This window comes from Elephantulus edwardii, unplaced genomic scaffold (genome assembly GCF_000299155.1).
Source record: "Elephantulus edwardii isolate Elephantulus edwardi_28Jun2011 unplaced genomic scaffold, EleEdw1.0 scaffold00093, whole genome shotgun sequence".
Classification (NCBI taxonomy): domain Eukaryota; kingdom Metazoa; phylum Chordata; class Mammalia; order Macroscelidea; family Macroscelididae; genus Elephantulus; species Elephantulus edwardii.
The window spans coordinates 11,574,034-11,596,995 of NW_006399843.1; the positions used below are offsets into that span (position 1 = coordinate 11,574,034).

The 22,962-nt window shown below is 44.7% G+C and overlaps 1 protein-coding gene across 1 annotated transcript in view; it reads right to left on the reverse strand.

Moving 5' to 3' along the window:
* Window positions 1-22,616, reverse strand: part of TMPRSS13 (transmembrane protease, serine 13) — a 26,255-nt gene extending 3,639 nt beyond the window's left edge. The window contains exons 1-9 of the mRNA XM_006890879.1: window positions 22,220-22,616; window positions 20,922-21,026; window positions 14,357-14,479; window positions 13,297-13,426; window positions 11,249-11,341; window positions 10,388-10,431; window positions 8,400-8,562; window positions 6,894-7,066; window positions 20-118 (exon numbers count right to left, since the gene is read on the reverse strand). Coding sequence (XP_006890941.1) covers window positions 20-118; window positions 6,894-7,066; window positions 8,400-8,562; window positions 10,388-10,431; window positions 11,249-11,341; window positions 13,297-13,426; window positions 14,357-14,479; window positions 20,922-21,026; window positions 22,220-22,616 — 1,327 coding nt within the window. The remainder of the gene's footprint in view (window positions 1-19; window positions 119-6,893; window positions 7,067-8,399; window positions 8,563-10,387; window positions 10,432-11,248; window positions 11,342-13,296; window positions 13,427-14,356; window positions 14,480-20,921; window positions 21,027-22,219) is intronic.
* Between the last annotated feature and the right edge of the window lie 346 nt (window positions 22,617-22,962).

Consider the following 22,962-nt stretch of genomic DNA (forward strand, 5'->3'; position numbering starts at 1 on the left):
CTCTCCCTCTCCCTCTCACCATCTGTCTCCTTGGTCTTGCCAAAGCCTGTGATCCAGCAGGTCTCGTTCAGGCTGAAGGTCTGTCCGTGCATGGGGAGGCAGGCAGGGTGGATATGAGCTGCAACAAAATGTTGAAACATCAGTTAAGGAAAATGGTTGGAGTTTTGCTGGGAGTAGGGGTATAGGGACAGGAGTGACTCCAGAAAGGTCTGATCCTTTAGGGCCTTAGAGATGACCAGGCAAGAAATAATGTGATCCCTGTCTCTTGTCCCCTCCAGTCTTCGGTGTTCTCCAAGAGAAGCCAAAGCCATTCACATTTCAGTCATTGCCAGTCGGACAGAGAAATATATACCCTAGAAGCTCCCCCAAGCCAGTCTCCTGACTGAGCCTCTTGCATGTCTTTGTATCAGAACAAAAAAGCAGAAATAGGCTAAATCTCAGGTATTTTACCCATGAGGTCTCAGTGATGTGTCTTGTGTCGAGCCTGCTCCAGGTGGGGATGGATCTGCTAGTTCACCAAGAACATGGCTCTCCTTCCAAAAGTTCACACATGCCTGGATGAGACACTCTATCCCCAGCAGGAATCCCATCCTTAGAGGTATGAGCCACCAGACAGTTCTTAACAAACTCCACCTTAAAAAATATTAGGGATCTTGGTGGCATAAAGGAGTCCTGGTAGCATGTTACATTACATTCTGGGCTGCTAACTAAAAGGATAGATATTTAAATCCACCATTGTTCTTCAGAAGAAAGATGATGCATTCTAGGTGCCATTAAGACTTAGATAGAGAGGCCCAGAAATATCATGGAGGAATGTCAAGGCTAGGAAGTTACTCAAAAGCAGTGGGATAAGTGGGTGTGTATCACTTTGTAAACTCCCTCTAAGGACTGGTGTCTACAGATGTAATGGTGTCGTCAATCACCAAGTTTCAATCTGCGGAGGAAAAATAAGTTTATGGATAGACTGTATGCAGTGTTCTCATTGTTCATTATACTCAGTGGGGAGGGTAGTAGCGTCCTGCTTCTACAACAGTTTCTGAAACCTATTAAGTACCCAATAAATATTTGCTAAATTAATATTAAATCTTTTTCCAATAAATGTGGTTTTAAGCTTTGGAATATGGAGGAAGACTTGTTAATAACCAGTGCCATGTAGATGACACACTTTGCTTGCTGAAAGTCCAGTGGACTTGAAGCATTTGCTGATGAAGTTCAAAGACATGCAGCCTTTAGTATGGATTACAATACAGTTTAAAGTCCTCCCAAGTGGACCCACAGTGTGTTGATGATAGATGGAGACAATTTTGAAGATGCCAAGTATTTAATTTACCTTGCATCTACAATCAATGCCCATGGAAGTGGCACTCAAAAAATTCAAACAACCTACTGCACTGGGCAAATACACTTCAGAAGATCTCTTTAAAGAATGAAAACAAAGATGTTGCCTTAATGACTAAGGAGTGCTCTGGTGAGTTAATTCAAGTCATATGCATGTGAAACACTGGATTATGAAGAAGACTGAAGACTAAGTGACATGTTTTAATTAGAGTGTTGGTAAAGAGTATTGAATACACCATGGACTGCCAAAGAATGAACAAAACTACTTTGTAAGAAAGAGAGCTAGAATACTTCTTAGGTGACAGGATTGCACAGTATGCAGGAGCAATGATCTCAAAAAATAACTTGGGAGGGACAGGAGAGCATTATGCTAAGTGAAATCAGTCCCATAAGGACAAATGCAGTATTATAGAAATAGAAAGGAAATTAGTAAAATGCATAAGAGGCACCAAGGTGGGGAGGGAGGTTAGGAGCAGAGAAATGAGGATGGGCAGGGGGTGATCATGAGGTTGTATAATTTGATGGGTAGAGGGAGGGGTGGGTATACGAAATGGGTAAGATCCAGTGTGAAAACAATGCATATGAACTTTGTAAGCAAACCAATATAAAACAAAAATTTATTAAAAAAAAAAAAGAAGAAGGGAGGTTGGTAAGACCTCATGTCATATGTGTTGGGGTTTCCCCTCTTCTCTTTTTAATTTTATTGTGATTAATACATACAATTACCTCATAGATATCCATAGACTAATGCACCCCAAAAAAGCACAGTATATCTTCTTCTCCACCAGAGATTCCTGCATTGACTACAATAGGGGGTCCAAACAGCAAAGATTGTGATGATGGCAAAATCATGCATGAGTGAAATACCCATTCAGAGTGGAAGATAAACAAATGGACACTCATGTAACAGAGTAGGAAAGAATCACTGACAGGATTGCACATTGCACATTATAACATTTAAGAAACTACCTGGTGTTAGTAGGGATTGCTACTTATTGGGTGGTAGGTCCAGGGTGGCCCCTTTGATTATGTATAAGGTCTCTGTGAGTCAGAACCAATTCAATGGCACTCAACAAAAACAACAACAACAACAGACTTTGGAGTCTACTACATTTTGTCTGCTAGAGAGTAAACAAACAAAAATAAATGCAGGCAGGGAGCTCTGGTGGCCTAGTGGCAAGAAGCTGCGCTGCAATCCTGAAGGTGCACGTTTCGAATCCACTAGATGCTCCCCTGGAGAAGGAGAGGCAATCTCCTCCTGTTCCAGTTGGATCCGATTAGATGATACACAACAAGAAAGGGGGAAAAACAAAACAAAACAACAGAACCCAAACAACACAAATGCAGGGATAGCACCAGTTTTTAACCCAAAGTACAAAATATAATTTCCTAACATCTTCTATTCTCTATCTTGAGATAGAGACTTGAATATATGTTATTTGTTGTTACTGAGCAAGTTCTGGCTGCTGATGACTCCAGACCTGCTCCCTGGGGTTTGTTTGTTTGTATGTTTGTTTGTTTTTGTTTTTCTTGGTTGTTTTTTTTAAATAATTTTAAGGAACATTTACAGAGAATTTGTATTTCCATTCATTCATTGCTGCACTTCTCTACCCACTCAGCCCTCTCCCCTCGCCTCTCCCTGGGGTTTTTAAAGCAGGTCTCCACAACTGTCTTCTAAGGCACCTCCCTGTGGGTTTGAACTGCTGACCTTTAGGCTGGTAGTTAAGAGCTAAGCCTTCTACATGTCACACATATGGAAAATGTCTTAACACCATTACACATTCCATCACATTCCTCATTTTTAGGGAGGAATGAAATTTATCAGTAAGACTTCACACATATTCTCAGAGAGCACTGTGACTTTGAGGCTTCCTGCCAAATTTAAGGAAAATCTACCCTGAATCCTAAAGCAAAGATTCCAGCATGCTGCTAGCCACATAGATCAAAGTGTTTGGGCTTTTTTTAATTTTATTTTTTATTATTTTTTTGTATGTGTACCGTCAAATCAGATCTGACAGGTACAGGAGGAAATTGTCCTTCCTTCTCTGGCAGAGCATCTGGTGGATTCGAACCGTGTACCTTTAGGATTGCAGTACAGCTTCTTGCCACTAGGCCACCAGAGCTCCCCAATCAGAGTGTTTTTAAGAGAACTTGAGCTGTGATTCTTGGACTGGGCTGCTCCCTTGTCAGGGACTTATAAACATCTGAAGAGAGACTGACACCGTCTGAAAAGGATAATCACCCTTAATAATAGCTTTTATTTGGTTTATAGAAACTTATCTTTTAATTCTAAATAATACTGAGTTGAGTAGAAGGAGGGTAAGAGGTGAGATTTGGATGTTAGCTAAATGGATTTTTAATGGTGGAGAAGGCAGATTGCTTCCTATGTGGCTTCCTGAGTGGCAGGGTGGTGGTGGGGCTGTGAGGGTCCCCCACAGTCCCGAGCTCCTTGCACAGGGCAGGAGGAGAACAGGAGGAGAGAGGTGGACAGGGAGGACAGCAGTTCTCAGCCAGAGGGCCACCTCTGGTGGACATGGCTGGGGGCCAGCCTCTTTGCACTGTGCTCTGACTGATTGTCCTGCCCCACTGTCACTACCTCCCTAATGAATGTGCCAGAAAGCACCGGCTCACTGGCTCAGAGCACCAGAATGGCTGGACTAAGCAGAGAGACCGCCAGGGCTTCCAGAAATCCCTGCCCTCTGAGAGGCACACTACCTGCCTTTCCCTCTTGTTACTACTCTTAGGTGCTGTCAAATAGACTGAGACGCATCGCAATCCTGGCTGCAATGGAACAAAACACTGCAGCCTCACAGCTGTTGCTATTATTGAGCCCACTGTCGCAACCACTCTGTCAGCCTATGTGAACGGACCGTCTGGTTTGCCAAGCATCACGAGGGCAGGCTCCTCCTGCTAACACGGCCAGAGTAAGCAGGCCAGGCCTCACCATCTTCTTTCCTGAGCATTCCAGCTCTGCTTGGGCATGTACATCTCCACTTGGGTATGTAAATCTGTGCCAAAGTCGGAGTTCAACTATCCTTGCGGCAGTCCATTGTATATTCCACATTTTTCACCAGCACCATAATTCAAAAGCATCTATCCTTTGTACTTTCTCACTGTAAGAGGACTCCCACCTTATTCTTCACGGTCAATCCTAACAACCCTTTATCTGACTTAAGTAGTCCTTTCAGGATGCACCTTCCCTACTCTTTCTCAAGGAAGCATCTGTGAGTTTGCTGAGACTGATCTGGGCATCCCAGACGTGGCAGCCCTGGCCTGTACCATGAATGCCTGTCTTTTCTGTCTCAGCCAATATGCGTGCAGGGCCCGACATCTGCAGTCACCGATTATTCAGGTGTAGACACCTATTCTTGTTTTAGTTGTGTTGTTACAGGCCATCGAGGTGCTTGTGACTCATGCCGACCCTATCCTAGGCCAACCTCATTGTCTCTGATGCAGCTCATCTGGGTCTTCCTTTCTTGCACTGTCCTCCACCCTTCCAAGCACAATGATGGAAGTTCACTCCTTGCAACATGCCAAAAGTATGTCAGACAGAACTTCAGAATCCTTGCCTCCAAGGAGCAGCTCGGTTTCACCCTCTCCAGGTCAGATCTGTTTTCCTAGCAGTCCATGCTATGTTCAGTACTCTTCTCCAGCACCACTATCATCCTTAGTCATTGTCCAGCTTTCTGATACATAGCAAGTAATTGTAAAGACCATGGTCTGGATCAAACACACCTTAGTCTCTAGACTGACATTATTGCTCTTCAGTACTCGACAGAGGTCCCTGACAGCAAATTTTCCCAATGCAATTTGTCTTTTGATTTCTAACTGCTGGTACCAAGTGTTGATTGTGGAGCTATGCAAGCTGAAGCTCTTAACAATCTCGATCTCTTCATCGTTTATCATGATGCTGCCAATCCTTAGGTGTCATTGTGTACTGTCAAGTCAGAACCAACCCATCGCTGACCCTCCAGTGGCTTTCAGAGGCTGTTTAAGCACACAGAAGGAGATTACTCATCTTTCTCCTTCAGAGCAGCTGGTGGATTTGAACTGAATGCTTTAGAGATTGCAGTTCAGTTTCTTGCCACTAGGCCATAGATGACAGATGGAAACTTTGCCCTATCCTGCCCTATCATCACAATCTCCACCATGCCCAAGCCTATTGCTGCAGTCACTGTGCCAATCCATCTGTGGACTAATTGTCTTCCACTCTGACTGACCTTGCACTTTTCCAAGCATGTCATATACTTGATAAGTACTTGATAAGTGAACAAATGAGTGAAGGTATGAATCAAACCTTCCTTGAGAGCTCTAGACCATGATGATCTCTTCCTCAGAATTTCTGCAGCATTTACTGAGCTCCATTTTCTTATTAGTCCCTATCTCATCCAGTTGTTTGAATTTGTGTTCATCTTATTTGTCAACTGCAGGTAAGTAATTTGCCAAAGAGCTGAGTGGGAAGAACTGTGCATGGGAATCAGATGGATTGCATCCAATCCTTGGGCTTCCTATCTCTAAATTTCCATTTCCTCATAGGTAAAATGTCTGTCACTGTGTCTGGGCCAGTTATGCATCTAAGAAATACCAGCTAAACAATTCAATCTATTTCTAACCAAGCCCTGACTCTGCATTAACTTACCATATGTGACATGTCATTTGGAATTAATTTCTTTTCAACCCTGGTACCTCAGTCTCCAAGTTTTAAAATACAGGCATTGTCAACAATAACACCAGGAAGGAATGCACTTCACACAACAACCAATCATGCAAGCTCAAAAGGACAGCACCCACCCAGAGATAAAGCCCAGAAGGGAGGAAGGGAGAGGATGGAAGGATACACCACACAGAAGCCGTAAACCCAGGACAGAAGTGAGAACATAGCTGCTACCGCTGTGGGGATCACAGTCAATGTCACAAAGTAAAACATGTATGAATTGTTGAAGGGAACACCTACTTACTGTGTATACTTTTACCCAAATGACAATGAAAAGTTAAAAAGAAAAACAGTAAAAATGAATAAAAAGATAAGTTGAGTGAAGGCAATTCCCAAGGGATGGATCGATTGTTGTTGTGTACTATTGAGTCAGAACTGAATCATAGCTGACCCTCCAGTGAGTTTTTGGAGGCTGTAAATTGCACAGGAATCTGCCTGCCATCTTTCTCCCAAGGAACAGCTTGGTGGATTTGAACTGCATGCCTTTAGGTTTCTAATGCAACTCCTTACTACTCAGCCACCAGAGCTTCCAAGGGCTGACTGAGTGTTGTAATTAACAAATTACATTGCTCAATAGTAATTAATGTTGTAAAACAAAGTGTCTATGAATGATTGCATGAAAAACCAGTATGATTTATAAACCTTCACTCAAATAAAGTTAATTAATTAATAAGATAAAAACAGAGGTTTCAGCTTAGATGATCACTAAGCATCTTTGACTTGTACCTGGCTGTGACTGCCTGTGGGACTCTAAGACAGGGCGACAGACGCTGCCAGGCACAAGGTCCAGGCCCAGTGGGCTCTGAGAGGCGTGGGGCGTGGCAGGCGTGGACCCACTCACCAGACAGCGTCAGCGGCTTGGAGAGACGCATGAGGGCGATATCGTAGTCATCCTGCTCATCCGTGTAGTTGCTGTTGATGATGATCTCAGAGATGGAGGCAGCCTCGGGCAGCTGGTGCAGGTTGTGGGTGCCTGCATACACTTTCCAGCCCTCCAGCATCTTCTCCCGGGTCCTACAGAGGCGCAAGACAGCGTGGTCCAGTTACTTAGGAGGCACAGCTAGCTGGCAGCATCTGATACATGCAGAGTGGCTAGCAGAGCACCAACTGGAGGGGTGTGTGTGTGTGTGTGTGTGTGTGTGTGTGTGTGAGAGAGAGAGAGAGAGAGAGAGAGAGAAGAGGAGAGGAGAGGAGAGGAGAGGAGAGGAGAGGAGAGGAGAGGAGAGGAGAGGAGAGGAGAGGAGAGGAGAGAGATGGATGACCACTGGAGGGCAGTCTATCTTGTTTCAGGAGCCCCAACACAATTGTTTTATCTCCCTAACACTAAACACACTGTGAACCAGCTGCTTTCACTTTGCCACAATAAAGACAGTGAATAAGACCTCTGTGCAGCCTTCACCTCTATGTCTCCTCTGCCTGCTAGGTGATGCACATGGTTGCTTGGTTGCTAACCAAAAGGTTAGAGGTTTATAACTGCCCAGACAACAGAGGTTGTCTGAGTCAGGACTGACTTATCAGGATCTGGTAACTTCTAAGGCTTCTTTGTACCTCACCATGGGTCAAGCACAGTGGACAGGACAGCCTCAGGCAAGAGATGTCAACAGGATAAAGGACGTCAACAATCTTTACTGGGGAATCGAGAGCCAGTGAGGCCTGGTGCAGAGCCTCTCCCTGCCCACCAACCTGGGCTTCAAACCACCACCAGGATGAGCCCGCCTGGTGAGTGCCAGAGCTGAAGGCACACCCAGAAGCTGACAACTATTCTCCCACTGTTCCCGACACAGCAGTCCTAACTTCTCGAGCTTTTTCCACCTGCAGATGCAGCAACTGAATTTCTTCAGAGAGAGGCTTCCAGGGCCCTCCTTGACTGCCTCACTCTCTCTTACTAGTTTGCTTCGATTCCAACAACATAGCCCCCTGCTGTCAGAGGAGAGGAATGTTTACAATGTCAAGCTTTATGGAAATAGATCACCAGGGCTTTTACTCTGGGACTCCTCAAGGTGTACGCAAACCACCAACCTCTTGGTTAAGCAGCCAAGCATGATAATCAGTTGCACCCCCTGGGAACTTGCTACCCATAACTCGCCCAATATTTTCTCATCCTTGGGCCTAGCTCAGGACAAGTGCACCTAACTCAGATCTCTAGGATCAAATATGAACTGCAAATTATGATCCCAAGTGATCATTCAAGCCACATAACTTTCTCCCAGTCAAGGGATAGGGGGTAGGGGGCCATCTCACACCCAAAGTTCCCCCTGCCCATGAAGAAGTCAGTCTACTCTCAGCCCTTGCTGGCCACTGCTGACCACTGGCTGACATCAAGTAACCTACCCGCTCAAGCACTTACACGAAGAAGCAATGGGCAGCAGTGAGCACCCACTGGGCGTCGATCAGCGTGCCCCCACAAATGTGGATGGTACCATAGTGGAGACTGACTTGCCAAGGCCACTTGTTCTCTGAGGCCAGTGCCCCACCCACGATCCGCCCGGTCATGGCTCTCAATCCACAGTCTGTGGGGGAAGCAGAAGAAACAAAGCCTGACCCTCCTCTGCTGTGTGTCCACCATGTCCTCCAAGACCCTGGCAGGCTTGGCTCCCCTCCCCCTTGGATGCTGTGGAGCTCACCTCATCTGATATAAACCCCACTAGAGCAGAGCTGTCACACTGTGGCTTAGCTGCCAGGATAACCTGGTGGGAACTTTGATCCCAGGCACGTTCCTCTTTCTCCCACTCATTCATCCTTGTGTTAACCCAATGTTTATTAAATGTCTTGGCACAGTGCCAGATATTAAAGTCATATTAGTAAATCCCGCAGTTGCTGTCTGGCACTCTTGAAAATCTGCCACTTCTAACCTGATCTTGAATTAACAAGCACTGTGATGGGAATCTCTGTCACTCAAGAAACCATGCACTTCAAAACGAAGGATAGATACACTTCCAGGGATGCACAAGTTGGGTTTGTGCCCATGGTGTTTCCGAATGGACCGGTTAGAGCTGTAATTGGGAAGACTTCACCCCAATCGCATTTTGGATCAAATTGCTCTGCAAGTCACAGACCAAGAAGGCAGTCCTTGGCATGTGCTCAGACCTTGTCTTTAAGAGGAAGGCAATGAGGAAGCTGCAGTGGTCTGAGTGGGAGGGCACTCTATTCACAGAGAGGGCCAGCCTGAAGGGAGCAACACCCACCAGCATTACTAAGAACACAGGCCTTGTGGAATGGCTAACAGACTTGAGGTCAAATACTAGCCCCTCCTCTACTAGCTGTCTCATCTGAAGCAAGCCAAACAATTTTTGTCTCGGTATCTTTGAGGTACTCTGGTGGTGCAATGGTTAAGCACTCATTTGCTAACTGAAAGGTTGTTGGTTTGAACTCACCTTGGGAGACAAATGTAGCAGTCTACGTTCATAAAGATTACAACCTCAGAGGGGGTAGTTCTGTTCTGAATCAGAATCTTCTTGACTACAATGGGGCTGGTATTTTTGGTTTGGGGATGGCACCTGCCTCGTCGAGTTATTGCCGGAAGTAAATAGCATCAATAAATAAATGGTGTCATATCCATAAGGATATGGGCATGGGGCCTTGCGTGCAGACTGTGTTCAGTAAATGTTGACTTTAGATTTCAATCTTGTAGTTCTTTCTGTGTCTATTGAAACAGAAGTGTTAATCTGGCCAAGAATCTGCTCTCTCAGTCTTTTGACCCCTATCTGGAATCCAAAAGACTTAAAGGGCTTTTTTTTTTTTTTTTTTTAAATTTAGGTTGTTTATTTTTCATTTCAATGAACATCTACAGAGATTTTGGGATTCCATTCATTCATTGTTGCACCCTTCTCCCTGCACAAACCCCTCCCCCCATTTGCTCCTCTCCTTGAAAAGCAAAAGAAAAACTCCCTCATTGGTACACAATCCCCCCCCCCCGCACCTCCCCAAACCCCACCCCCTACCCCCAAATATAATCCACTCTGCAACCCTCCTTGCATACTCCTACGATAAAAATAATGCCCTAAAATATAATACTTTTAGACTATTCTCTCCCCCATAGACTTCAATGCCGTAAACATATTTCATCCAGTTTTTCTCAGTCTTACCCCCACCTTAAAGGGCTTTCTTAAAGTGAGATTGATGCCATGAGCAATTGAAGTCAGTGTTGGAGAGGCAAGGCTGCCTAAAGGGATCTAGTGCCTTCCTGAGACCCCAGGTCTGAAACAAGCCTCCTGGCTAAGCCCCTCTTCCTGGCTTGGCCCTCCAGGACCAGGCATTTCCCCCCAAATGAGCACCACCCTCCTCCTCTGACTCCCACCCAACACAGGTCACAATCCAAAAAGAGCATCTTCTTACGGGAGCACTGCAGAGAGACATAATGCTGGGATGGGCATTCAGACCTGCAAGAGGAGACACAGAAGTAAGGAAAAGAAACACATAAGCTGTCTCCTCCAGGAAGCCTTCCCTCACTGAGTCTTGTTTGGTTCCTACCCTTTTTCCAAGGAAGTTGTCCTTTGCATAAGAAGAAAGAGACTCTGACCTTCTCTCTCCCATGGAAACAAGCCCTGCAAGTGCTTTCTCCAGGAACAGGAATGGCTCAGTGTAGTGGTCATTGAACCCACGACTTTGTTAGCCCAGAATCTTTCCACAACTAAGCAGGTGGCCCACTGCCCATGTGATGTAGCTCCTCATTGCTCTGTCATCAGTGGAGCATGCAAAACTTGGCAGCACATAGTAGGTATCCAGAATGCATTTGGTTTGCTTCTCGCCTTAGGATGCCTTATCCCTTCAGAATCTGTTTCTTCTCTCCCCTCTGCAAGGTAAGGAATGCTAGCTCGGGGAACTCCTCTCTGTCCTCCCCTCACATGCCCAAGCTCACCCTCTGCTGCATCCTAACCCACTCCCAGCACCGGTGATATTCTCCTTGCAGTGATTTTCATCCAGGCGCCTGGCCCAAGGGTTTACTAGTTGCCCCTGGCAGCCAGGTAAATTTGAGAGTCCTTCTAAACCAAGGCCTTCTCTGCTACATGCCTCAGATAAAAACTTTTCTATCAGGAGGGGTTGGGATGAATGAGGACTGACGCTGAACATTGCTGATGGAGTCTTAGAAGTGGAGAGCTGGCTGAAGGAGAGGGGTTTCCAGACTCAAAGCATTCTTCTGCATTTCCCTCACAACTCTGCTCACAAAGGGAACCCTCAGAGCAGCCCCCACCGTACCTACGAAGGCTTTCCTGGATGCTGGAGTTATATTCAGAGACAGAGAAACTGCTGGTAAAGTCCTTGTGCTTCACCTCTGTTGTCCGGTAAGCACTATAAAGGAAGAACGGGAAAGAAGGAATGTTCTTGAGACGGATTCCACACCCAGTCCAAGGTTAGAGTCCCCACCACGCCTGCAGGTGGAGCCAGGGTCTGAACGGTGACCGCTCCTCACAGCAAAAATCAAAGCCCCAGCCCCATCTAACCCATGTAATAGTAATCATTTTCAAAGTGTGGTCCCTCACCAGCAGCAACAGCATCGCTTGAAAGTTATGAGAAATGTAAATTCCTGGGCCCTCTCCCAGACCTCCTGAAGCAAAGACCCAGCGGGGCTCAGCAATCTGTTTTCAGAGACTCTTGGGTTTCTGATACACCCTCAAGTGTGAGAAGCCCTCACCTAGCCCTTCATGTTCAAACTGGAAGAGCAAGATCACTGTCATCTCAGACCAACCAAATCAGAACCAGCATCTTAAAGACCCACTTTTCAGGTTTTTGGATTGTCTATTTAAGACTGAAAATGTGTGGACTAGCCTACTGAGTGTCTGCTGGCCCAGTGTGTAAGGAATTGCAGTGCCAACTCAGAGGCAAGAGAAAGGTGGACAGTCTCCTTCTGTGTGAATTACAACTTCTAAAACCCAGTGGACAGTCAGCTAACAACAAACTGGGTCTCAGATCTCCATACACATAAAAATCACTGAAATGTGTTTTCTAAGCAGGTCCCTAGCCCTAACCCAAGGTGCTTTGATTTAATGGGTTACCATTGTTTCTGAAGCCCAGGAGTTTCTGATGTGGAGGAACCACGAACTACTCTATCCACGTGGAACTTATGTCCATTTCAGGAACACAGTACACTCTAACTGTTCCTCTTCCCAGAGCACCCTTTCCTCCAGGCTCTTGTTTCCTCATCCAGGTGTGACTAGGGATCTTTTATCTTTATCCTTATCACTACACGTCACACTGGTTTACACATATCTCATCCACAGTCTACCAGAAGTCCTTCAGGGGCAGGATCCTGGCTTGTATTTTGTGTCTAGTGGCACATGGTACCTGTCTTAATGAATGTTCTTTGAATAAATGACACCATCTACTAATGCTGTAAGAGAGCTCAGACTTGCATAAGGTTGCAACCCCCATTAATAAAGGATGTGGGGCAGACCCTTAAATCTGCCATCTTCCACCAGACTTTCATGTTCCCCCTTTAACGGACTGCAACTCTGACAGTAAGTCCTAGGTCTCTAGTTTTCCAAGTACTTCCAGAGACTATAGCATCGTATCCTAACTGCTTCTTCTTTTAACCTACACACATTAGTGGGCCCCAAAATTCACAGGTCAAGAAAGAAGATTAAGATGGATATCTGGCCTTCAAATGAGAAACTCTTCATATGAAGGTCATTGTTCATGCTACCCTTCCACCTCACCTACTAGCTCTGGCTTCTTTGTTTAAAAATCTGTAGAACGAAAATTGCTTATGAATTTTCCTGGCCACTCGTTCCCTATTTGGGTAATTCTAGTCCAAGTCACAGATGCTACAGCCCAAAATCCACTGGAGACCTTGTACCATCTGCACCCCTATTTCCCAACTGTAAGAAGACCTCCCCATTGGCCTACCCACCTCACAGGGCCACAGTGGCCATTAAGTGTGACCAAGGGTATGAGACTGCTTTTATACAAAGAATTGTCTAGAAAGTTGTGTGTCTGTGTGTGTGTGTGTCTGTGTCTGTGAGTATGTGTGTGTGTCTGTTTGTCTGTGTGTCTCTGTGTGTCTCTGTGTCTGTCTGTCTGTCTGTCTGTCTGTGTCTGTGTGTGTGTGTCTGTCTGTGTCTCTTCTATTCTGGCTTCATGGAAACAGCTTTCTATCACTCTAGTGAGCTCCCAGGTCCACCATGGTTGGAGCAACTCTAGGAGAGGCTGAGCTAGTGACTCAGCCCTGGTCCTTAAGAGTTCCTTTAATAGGAGGTCCTACAATGAGTCTGAGATAAAAGAAACTGGAACCCCAGAGGCAGTTTTACCTCCCGAAGCCCAGCTGCTGGCAGGTCTTCTCAGAGTAGGAGTCGTTCCAGTTGTCACTGCAGACAGGAAGCCACTTTTGGGAGGTTCCAGAGTAAACTTTAAGCAGAGAGTTGTCCCAGTCAAACCTCACTGCAGGACAAGATAAAGGTAGACCAGATCTCAGAGCCCAGGAAGCTTCATGCTCCTGTGAATGAACTGAGGGCAGCTACTGCCCTGAGGCAGGCACTGAGGAGCGGCTGGCCGCCAGCCAGTGCTCAGGAGCTCTAGACCCTCAAGAAGGGTAGAGTCAAGTAAGAATTAGAGACACATGGCAGAGACCCGGCCATGTGACCAGATCAAGAGGTCATTGCTGGAAGGAGGAGCCAGCACCCTGAGAGGGCAGTGAGGTGGTCGAATGAGAGCATGGTCAAGGAAACAAGGCCTGTGTTCTGGCTGTGTGCTCATAGGCTTAGAGCCAAAGGGACACAAACAAGCAAAGAGGCTGCATGCATGTCAACACACCAAACCCAAGTAGGTATAATAAAAGTGCACAGCTGATGTTCACACGTGAATGTATACAAACACACCAGAGCTACACAGACAAGCACACATTAAAACCACTGGTGACCAGGATTCAGAGGTCCTCTGGGAATCATTGTGGTAATTGCCTAAACCAGCAGTTTACAGACTAACCTCTGTGAAACCACAGCAGTGAGAAGTCCAAGGTCACCAGGTCAGCAACAAGGAGTCACATGAATGAGGCTCTGTACTCCACACTTTCTTCTGACCAATGTGCCTCTGCTTTTGTCAGCCTGCTCTTGTGGAGTTGTCAGATCTACCGGAGACCTGCTAATCTTTTCTGCCTCATTCGTTTGACAGATTAAAAAGCTGAAGCCCAGAGAAGTCACACAACACTTGAAGCCAGGTTTCAAACCCAGGTTGGCTATGACTAGGACCCAGTCCTTTGAACTCCTGTCTGTTCTCTCACATTTGAACAGATACACACAGTTTGCAGTCACCAGTATGCACTCACACACGTGCACATGGATATGCACACACATTGAGGCTCAGTCTCCTTACCACAGCCCAGCTCATCACTCTTGAGTTTGCAGTCTACCACTCCGTCACAGCGAACAGCATTCTTAGGGCAGCTCTCAGCTGGCTCCTTGTACTTGATCCCTATGGGGCCCCGCCAGAAGTAGACTGGAAAAAACAAAGTGGACAGCTGGGGTCATGGCCAGTCCTGGAGAGATAAGACGTTAAGAAGCCCAAGACCCTGGGGGTTCTGAGACACCGACCTGCAATCCCTCTTGAACTCTGACTCTCTGGTCTCCCATCTGTGTGGAGAGAAAGGCTGCTCAGGAATGCTCCAGGATGCTCCAGAAAGCTCCTGCAAGCAGGGCAGCACCAGGCAGACTCGAGCAGCCAGCCACCCAGAGAGAAAGAGAGAGAGATGTATCTGGAAGGTTCTGCATTAGGAGCTCCCTTGCCTTACATGGTGGTCTGGGTAGGAGGTAAAGAAACCACCTTCCCAGCATCCAACAGGCTCCTTCTCAGAAACCATCCCTTTTCTCTGTGTTCCATGTGGTCTCCACATCAGAAAGGATTCCTATCTTTACGGTCACACACAGCGACCACCTGCCCTTCCGTTTTGAAGACTACCATACTTTAAACTTTAAAGCTCCTAGAGTTCCTTCTTCCTCCTATTCTCCTAATTAATACATGCCAACACAGTACATATTTTATTACATGCCTTTATGACTTTAAATATCCTCCCCATTAAATGATCAACTTTAGGTGTTCAATTCCCAAGTTGTGCCTGAAAGAGAACAGCTTTATAAACCGTATGTGCAAATCAATTTCATGACTTCTTCCTCCAACATCATTTTCTTTCTACCACTCTTTTCTGTCCCCCCTCTGCCTGATGAGACCTCCATTGATGTGGACAAGTGTGATCTCTAGCCTGACCCCAGTTCTAACTCCTTACTCAGCCTCTAATCCTAAGCTAACTGACTCTTAAGTCCCAACTCCCTTCTAATTGTTCGCCTAACTATGGTCTCAGCCACCCAAGGAGAAGGAGTGAAACTCCCTAGAATTCCCTTTTGTCACTTATCTATTTGTTGTACTATATGGCTCATGAGTTGCTGTGAGGTTGGAAGTTACTCTACCAGTATTTTAAATACCAAGAGGATCACCCAAAGTAAACAGATTTCAGTGGAGTTTCCAGAGAAAGACAATTGGAAAGAAAGACCTAGAAACCTACTTTTAAAATATCTGTCTGTGAAAACCCAATAAATAACAGTGGGCATTCTCTGACATAATGGTAGAAGATGAATCCCTCAGGTTGGAAGACATTTAAAGTATGACTGGGGAAGAGCCGCCTTCTCAGAGTGGAGCAGGCTTTGATGATGGGGATGGGGTAAAGCATACAGGACTTTGATTTGCTGATGTGACACAACTCAAAACATGGAGTTCATGAAGTCCAAATCTAGGAAAATTACAAGTTGTCAAAATGGAAATGGAACACTTGAAAATAGATAGGTATAGTAGACATTACTGAAGAAGACTGGCATTGGCCATTTTTAATCAGACAATCATATGATTTACTACACTGGAAATAACAAATAGAAGAAGAATAGTATTGCATTGGCTGTCAAAAAGAAAATGTCATGATTTGTCCTGAGGTACAAAGGTGTCAGCAACAGAATGATATTTACAAGCCTACTAGAAAGATTAGTTAATAAGTGAATAATGAAAACGTGTGCACCAACCACCCTTGTCAAGAAGACTGTAAAGATTCTTTTACCAACTCCTGCAGTCTGAAATGGATCAACTATGTGATCAAGATACATTGATAAATACTGGTGATTGGAATATGGAAGTTGGTAACAAAGAAGGATTAATAGTTGGAAAATATGTCCGTAGTGGCAGAAATGATGTTTGAGATTGAATGATAAAATCTCGCAAAGTCAAAACCATTTTTAAATAACACAAATGATAATTACACATGTGGACCTTGCCACATGGGATGCACAGACAGGAGTAAAATTGACAACATCTGTGAAAAAAAAAAACAACAGTGGAGATACTGAGTATCATTTGTCAGAACAAGGCCAAGAACGAAGTGTGAAAGCAACCACAAATTGTTTACATGCCAATTCAAGTTGAAGATGGAGCAAATGAAACAATTCTATGACAGCCAAGATGATAATCTCCTATCATGGAAATGACAGCCTTTAAAACTGTCTAGAACATCAGTCACGAGTTAGAATTGACTCAAGGTCAGTGTGTGTGTGTGTGTGTGTGTGTGTGTGTGTGAGAGAGAGAGAGAGAGAGAGAGAGAGAGAGTGTCAAAGTACAATCTTGAGCAGTTCCCACTTGAATCTGGAGACTATCTCAGAGATAAATTAGATGCATTGAACATTAATGGTCAAAGACCAGGTGAGTCATAGTATGTCACAAGTGGAGAAAGCAAAAGGTCAATGAAAAGAGAGGAAAGAAAAGAACAAAATGGATACTGGAAGAAACTTTGAAGCTTGCTTTTAAATATGGAATAGCTAAAGCAAATGGAACAATTGATGAATTAAAAGAACTAAATGGATAATTGCAAAGGATTCCTCAACAAAACAAAACATTATAGTGAAGTGTGCATCATGAAAAGAGTAAGAAACCTAAAAGAGAAGAATTTGACATTTTTCAAGCTGAAATAATGGAAGAAAAAAAAATCAAGCATCAAATTAAAGCACTGAAGGATTCTACAGGCAGAATGTTATATGATGTCAAAAGCATCAAAAGAAGATGGAAAGAATACGCACAGTTACTATAGCAAAAAGGATTGATTAATGTATAACCAAAGTGAAAGACAATGTCTAAAGTTAACTGAAGCCATTGATAAATGTCAAGATTCTAGGAACTAAAAGAATAACAATTGAGATGTTTCAACAAACACATACAAAGCTAGAATCTCTCACTAGTCTATATATAAATAATTTGGAAGACACAACGTGTCCAATCCATTCAAAATTATCCATATTTAGGCCTATTCCAGTGAAAATGATCCAAAGAATGAAAAAAAAACTTATAAAAAAATCACCTTATCAGACAACATTATTAATATTATATACAAGTAAAATTTCACTGAAAATCATTTGAAACTTGTTACAGCAGTACTTAGACAGGGAACTACTAGAATTCAAGGTAGATTCAAAAGAGAATATAGATCTTCAACAAATGGTGCTGGCATAATTAGGTTTCTTCCCGCAGAAAGCCAAAACAGGATCCATATCTCACATCATACGCAAAATCAACTCTAGGTGGATCAGAGACCTGGAAGTAAAGCCCCAAACCATAAAGTTCATAGAGGCCTAGTCTGTGGGATAATGAATGCAGCCAGAAATGTACAATCTGGAGGGGATAAAATTGATGTACGCGATCTTTTAAAGATTAAATCCTTGCGTGCATCAGAAAAAATAATTCCAACAGAGTGTAAAGAAAACCTACTGACTGGGGAAAAAAATATTTGGCAATACCATTTCAAACAAGGGTCTTATATCAAAAGTTTACAGAATCCTACAGGGCCTCCATAAGAAAAAGAATGATCAAGCAATTACAAAATGGGCAAAAGACATGGAAAGAATTTTCACAAGAGAAGATATTTGAATGGCCAACAGACACATGAAGAAATGGCAATAAGAGAGATGCAAATCAAAACAACAATGAGATACTATCTCATTCCAGTAACAGAGGCAAAATTTAACAGGGCAGCAAGTAACAAATGTTGGAGAGGATGTGGCAAGATAGGAACACTTATACACTGTTGATTAGATTGTAAAATGGTACAATCACTCTGGAAAGCAGTTTGGCATTTCCTCAGAAAGCTTAACATAGAAATTCCATATGACCCAACTATTCCACTGCTTTGAACATACCCTGAGAAAATGAGAACTGAGGCACAAACGGAGACTTGTACACCAATGTTCATGACAGCACTATTCACCATTGCAAGAACATGGAAACAGTTCAAATGCCCAATAACAAAGGAATGGATTTAGAAATTATGGTACATTCACACAATGGAATACTATGCAGCACGCAGGAACAATGATTTTGTAAATTACTACCTAATTGTTGGGGGGCGGGAACTGGAGAACATTATACTAACTAACTCATGTGTGAACTAACTCAGTCTCATAAGGACAAATGCTATATAAGACCATTATTGTAGAATGTGTATGAGGATCCAAGTGGGAGTAGGGGAGATGCAGAGGGGTGAGAATAGGTGGTGGGTGAGGGCACAGGAGGGGTGGGTAAAGAAAATAGGAAAGATCTGGTGTGAAAAACAATGTATATAAACTTTGTATAATACAAAATAAAAGGTTTAATTATTTTTTTTAAAAAAAGAAAAAGAGAATATAGAAAAGAAATATCATTGCTAATATCTGATAGATTTTGGCTGAAAATAGAGAATTTCAGAAAGATGTTTACTTGTGTTTTATTGAGTATGCAAAGGCATTCAACTCTGTGGATCATAATAAATTACAAATAACATTTTACAGGTAACAATTTTACAAATTGACTCGCACATTGCATTTAGCAAATCTACAAAAAGACTTGACACTTTGAGGACTAAGATGCACCTAACTTAAGCCATGTCAACTTCAATTGCTAATACGCATATGAATCCACAGTCAAGACTCATCCATCATATCAGCAGTCAAAAAAATCTAAAGACATATTGAATTGGAAAAAATCTATCAAAGTCTTCTCCAAAGTTTTCAAGAGTAAGGATGTAAATTTAATGACTAAGGTGTGCCTGATGCAAGCCCTGGTCATGTTGATTGCTTCCAATGTATCTGAAAGTTGGACAATGAATAAAGATGGCAGAAGAAGAATTGATGTCTTTGAATGGTGGTGCTAGTGAAGATTATTGACTATGCCATGGACTGCCAAAGAAAGTGCAACCAGAGGCAAGGATGCTGAAATTTCATCTCACATACGTTGGGTGTATTTTCAGGAAGAACCAGTCCTTGGAGTAAGACCAACACACTTAACAAGATAGATTGACACTGTGACTACTACAATGGGCTTGAGCATAACAGAGATCTTGAGGATGGTGCAAGATGGGGCAAAGTTGTGATCTGTCGTTCATAGGGTTTCTGTAAGTGGTAGTCTACTTGATGGCATCTAATAACAGCAATATGCATCAGAAAGCTGGACAATAAATAAAGAAGGCTATCATTGACTATATTGCAACCCCCTCCCCAATATGTGTCAACTTGATGGGCTATGATGCTCAGTGCTTTGACAGTTATGTAATGATGTAATCATGACCCAGGATGTGATCAGTCAAGCAATTTTAGGAGATTCAAGTGGAACACAATACCCTTACTCAGTTCTCAGTTCTAATTTGAGATAAGAAAAATTTTCCTGGGGTATAGTCTGATTCTCTTATCTTACAAAAAGTGCAGGGAATAGAGTAGAGAAGGAGGTACCTGATGACCACCAAGAAAGAAGAGCTAGGAGCAGACCCCATGCTTTGGAACCAGAATTGCAGTAAAACTGTCCAATACCTCCTAGACATTGTAAGATTGATGCTGAGACACATAGACATCTCCAAGGGACACTAAATCCACAGATACTTCAAAGAGACAAGGATCTTCCTTGAGACCTGATACAGAGCAAAAACTTCCCCTCGAGCCCATACATTGAATTTGGCTCCCTAAGCTCTGAATGGAGCTCTGGCAGCATAGTCCACCCTACAACTTGGTCCTCAACCTTCAGCTAAAGGGAGAATTCTCTGTCCCCAAAGGAGTATTCTCTTCTCTAGTTAAACAGATCAATTTCCTTACCCCAAGACTCACTTCACCCACTTGTACAACCCACTTAGGTGCCTCGACCAAGTCAGAATGCTCTTCTGTCTTTCTAGGTCCTCACCTGGTCCACAGCCATCATGAGCTGTCCCTTCCAACCTCAGCCTACATTGTTTTCATCTCTTCCTGAAAATCACACTCATATGCAGAAGACCTTAGTCATTTCCAGCTCTGTTCCCCAGGAAAATTTACTCTCCCTATGACAGAGATGATATGACTTATGCTGCCCATTGTCTGCGTTAAGGATGTCCCATCATGCCATATGCATCTTAGACTCACAGGCAGAAAGCCTTGGGGTATGTCCTGGGACCCCTTCAGGGTAAATGCAGTAACAGTATCTGAGCCTCTGGACATTTTATGTCATGGGTCAAATATTCCTGAGATTCCCCCCAATCAGTATTTGTTATATGTGAGTTTTTAAATAACTCTCCTTTTGAGAATGGGATGTTGCACCAGGCATGCACATTATTTAATTTATTCCTCACAACCAGGGAAATGAGTGTAAGATATTATTGGGCATATAGAAAATTGAATGAATGGATTCAATTACTTCCACTTAGAGATGCAGAGACTGAGAATGTGGTTAAATAATTTGCCCAAGTGAGCTTCACAGATGGAAGCCAAACCTAAAACTTTATGCACTTTTGACTCTGGAGCCTCAACGGGATCTACAGGGGCCTGGTCCAAGGCCATTCTTAGTTGGGTAGGTGTTGTCTCAGACCCACGTCCAGCCAGGCAGCACCCAGAACCCAGCACCGCTCCTCCATCACACTCACAGAGCAGGATGAGCGACACCACCAGGACGATGAGGAGAATGACACAGCCGATGAGTGGCAGCCGCTTCTGGCTCTCCTCCCAGGTGAACTTGGGCAAGCTGTGACCTAGGAGAGGGAAGATCACAGGGTGAGGGGACTGGGGAGGGCTTGGTGTGGAGGAAGTGGGAGAAGGAAGAAAGGCTGGCTCATGAGGCCCTCAACTGCACCTCCCCACCCCTTAATATTATCCTCAGCCCACCAGCTGCCAACTGGAAAACCCCCAAACTCTTTGCGCTACAATCAATTCTGACTCCTAGTGATTTGCACACGTTAGGTTTTTCTAGGCTGCGATCTTGTTAGAGGCAAACCCCAGGTTTTTCTTCCTCAGCACTGGAGGGTGGATTCAGATAGCCAGCCTCTAGGCTACGAGAGGAGTGCAATCTGTTTGTGCCCCCCCCCCCAGGGACCTCCTGCTCCCTTTTTAATTGAGCTGCTGGTATTGGTACACCAAGCCTCTGGATGAGCTGTCATAATCTTGGATGCTTGCGGCAATCTTGTAAACTGGGTACTATGACGCCAACTTGTCTGAAGTTACTAGCTTACTGAGTGGCAGAGCAGGGATTCAAACACCTGTGTATCTGATCTCAAAGCCCAATATGAAAGGGCAAAAATGGTCACAAGACTGACAAAGGAGGGAGATTCGAGATCTGAGCAGTGTCTCCAAAGTCAGGTCATGTACAAGCCCTAAGCCTGCTGGAACTGTGATGATGGCCTTCTGAGGTTTAGGTCGGAAGAGGGCAGTGTTACAATGGGCAGAAATATTGTTTCATTAAGGGTGTAACCAGACCCTTGAACCTGTTTGGCATCTTGAATTCTGTATGATTTAGCTGCTAACTAAACCGTATAAAGTTGGTCCCGATCCTTCCCTTTCCAACCTCCACCCACAGGCAGACCCACTGATCATGACCTGGTCCAATTTCATGGACAGATACACCAGAAATCCCAAGGAAAACATGCAGGCATGTCTCTAACCAGAGACCTTTGTCCTTGGAATTAAATGTGGAGGTTTAGGCTCCAAAGTTACAAACTACTTTGCCAGTTCTTATGTCTTGGCCTGAACTTTTCTGCTCTCAACCTTCTACCATCTTACGTTTCCATGTAATCATTCCTTCTTTCCTGCTCCCATTTTCTCAAGCTCTTTACTGTCCATCCTTGGGTCATCCTAACGTCATGAGGAGGACAGCACGCCAACTCTGAGGTGTCTCCTTGACCATGGATTGTGCCCTAATCCTCTGACCTGCCCATAGTATTGCCCTTACCTGAACTCTCCACAGCAGCCCTGGTGGTCCTGGTGGCCGGAGGTGGTCTGGCAGATGTCCGCACAGGTACTGACCCTACTGGTGTTGCTCTAACAAGATACACTCTAGTAGGAGAGGCAGTCGTGGAGGCCGACCTGGTAGATGATGACCTGCCAGATGATGACCTGGAAGGCGATGCCCGGGCCGGGGATGCTCTGGCGGGGGATGCCCGGGTTGGGGATGCCCGGGTTGGGGATGCCCGGGCTGGAGATGCCCGAGCTGGAGACGTCCGAGCAGGAGATGTCCGGGCAGGAGATGCCCGAGCTGGAGATGTCCGGGCAGGAGATGCCCTGGTGGGAGATGCTCGGGCGGGAGGCGTCCTGGCTGGGGAAGCATTCTGAAAGTAGAATAAGGGCATCTCTCAGGTGGCCCGTCGGCTGACCCAGCCCAATTGACTACTCAGCTGAGCCAGCACAGAAACACTCTGGGGTAAGCAGCTAGGGTGTGTGCAAAGCCACCTGGACAGGAAGGCGTCTGAAGAGAAGAGCAGGGCCAAGGATAGCAGCAAAGTCCAGAAAACGTGCTGCTCCCCACCTCCTTTAAGTCTCTCTCACTCACAAGGATCCATAGAGGATCTGAGGACATAGGCACCTGCCCGGGCTGGAGAAGGGAGTGTCAAAGAAAGGGGATTGGCTGCACCCTCACTCTGACCATCACATCAAGGGAATGTGGTCCCCTGAGCATGTGGCACGTCCACAGGGAGC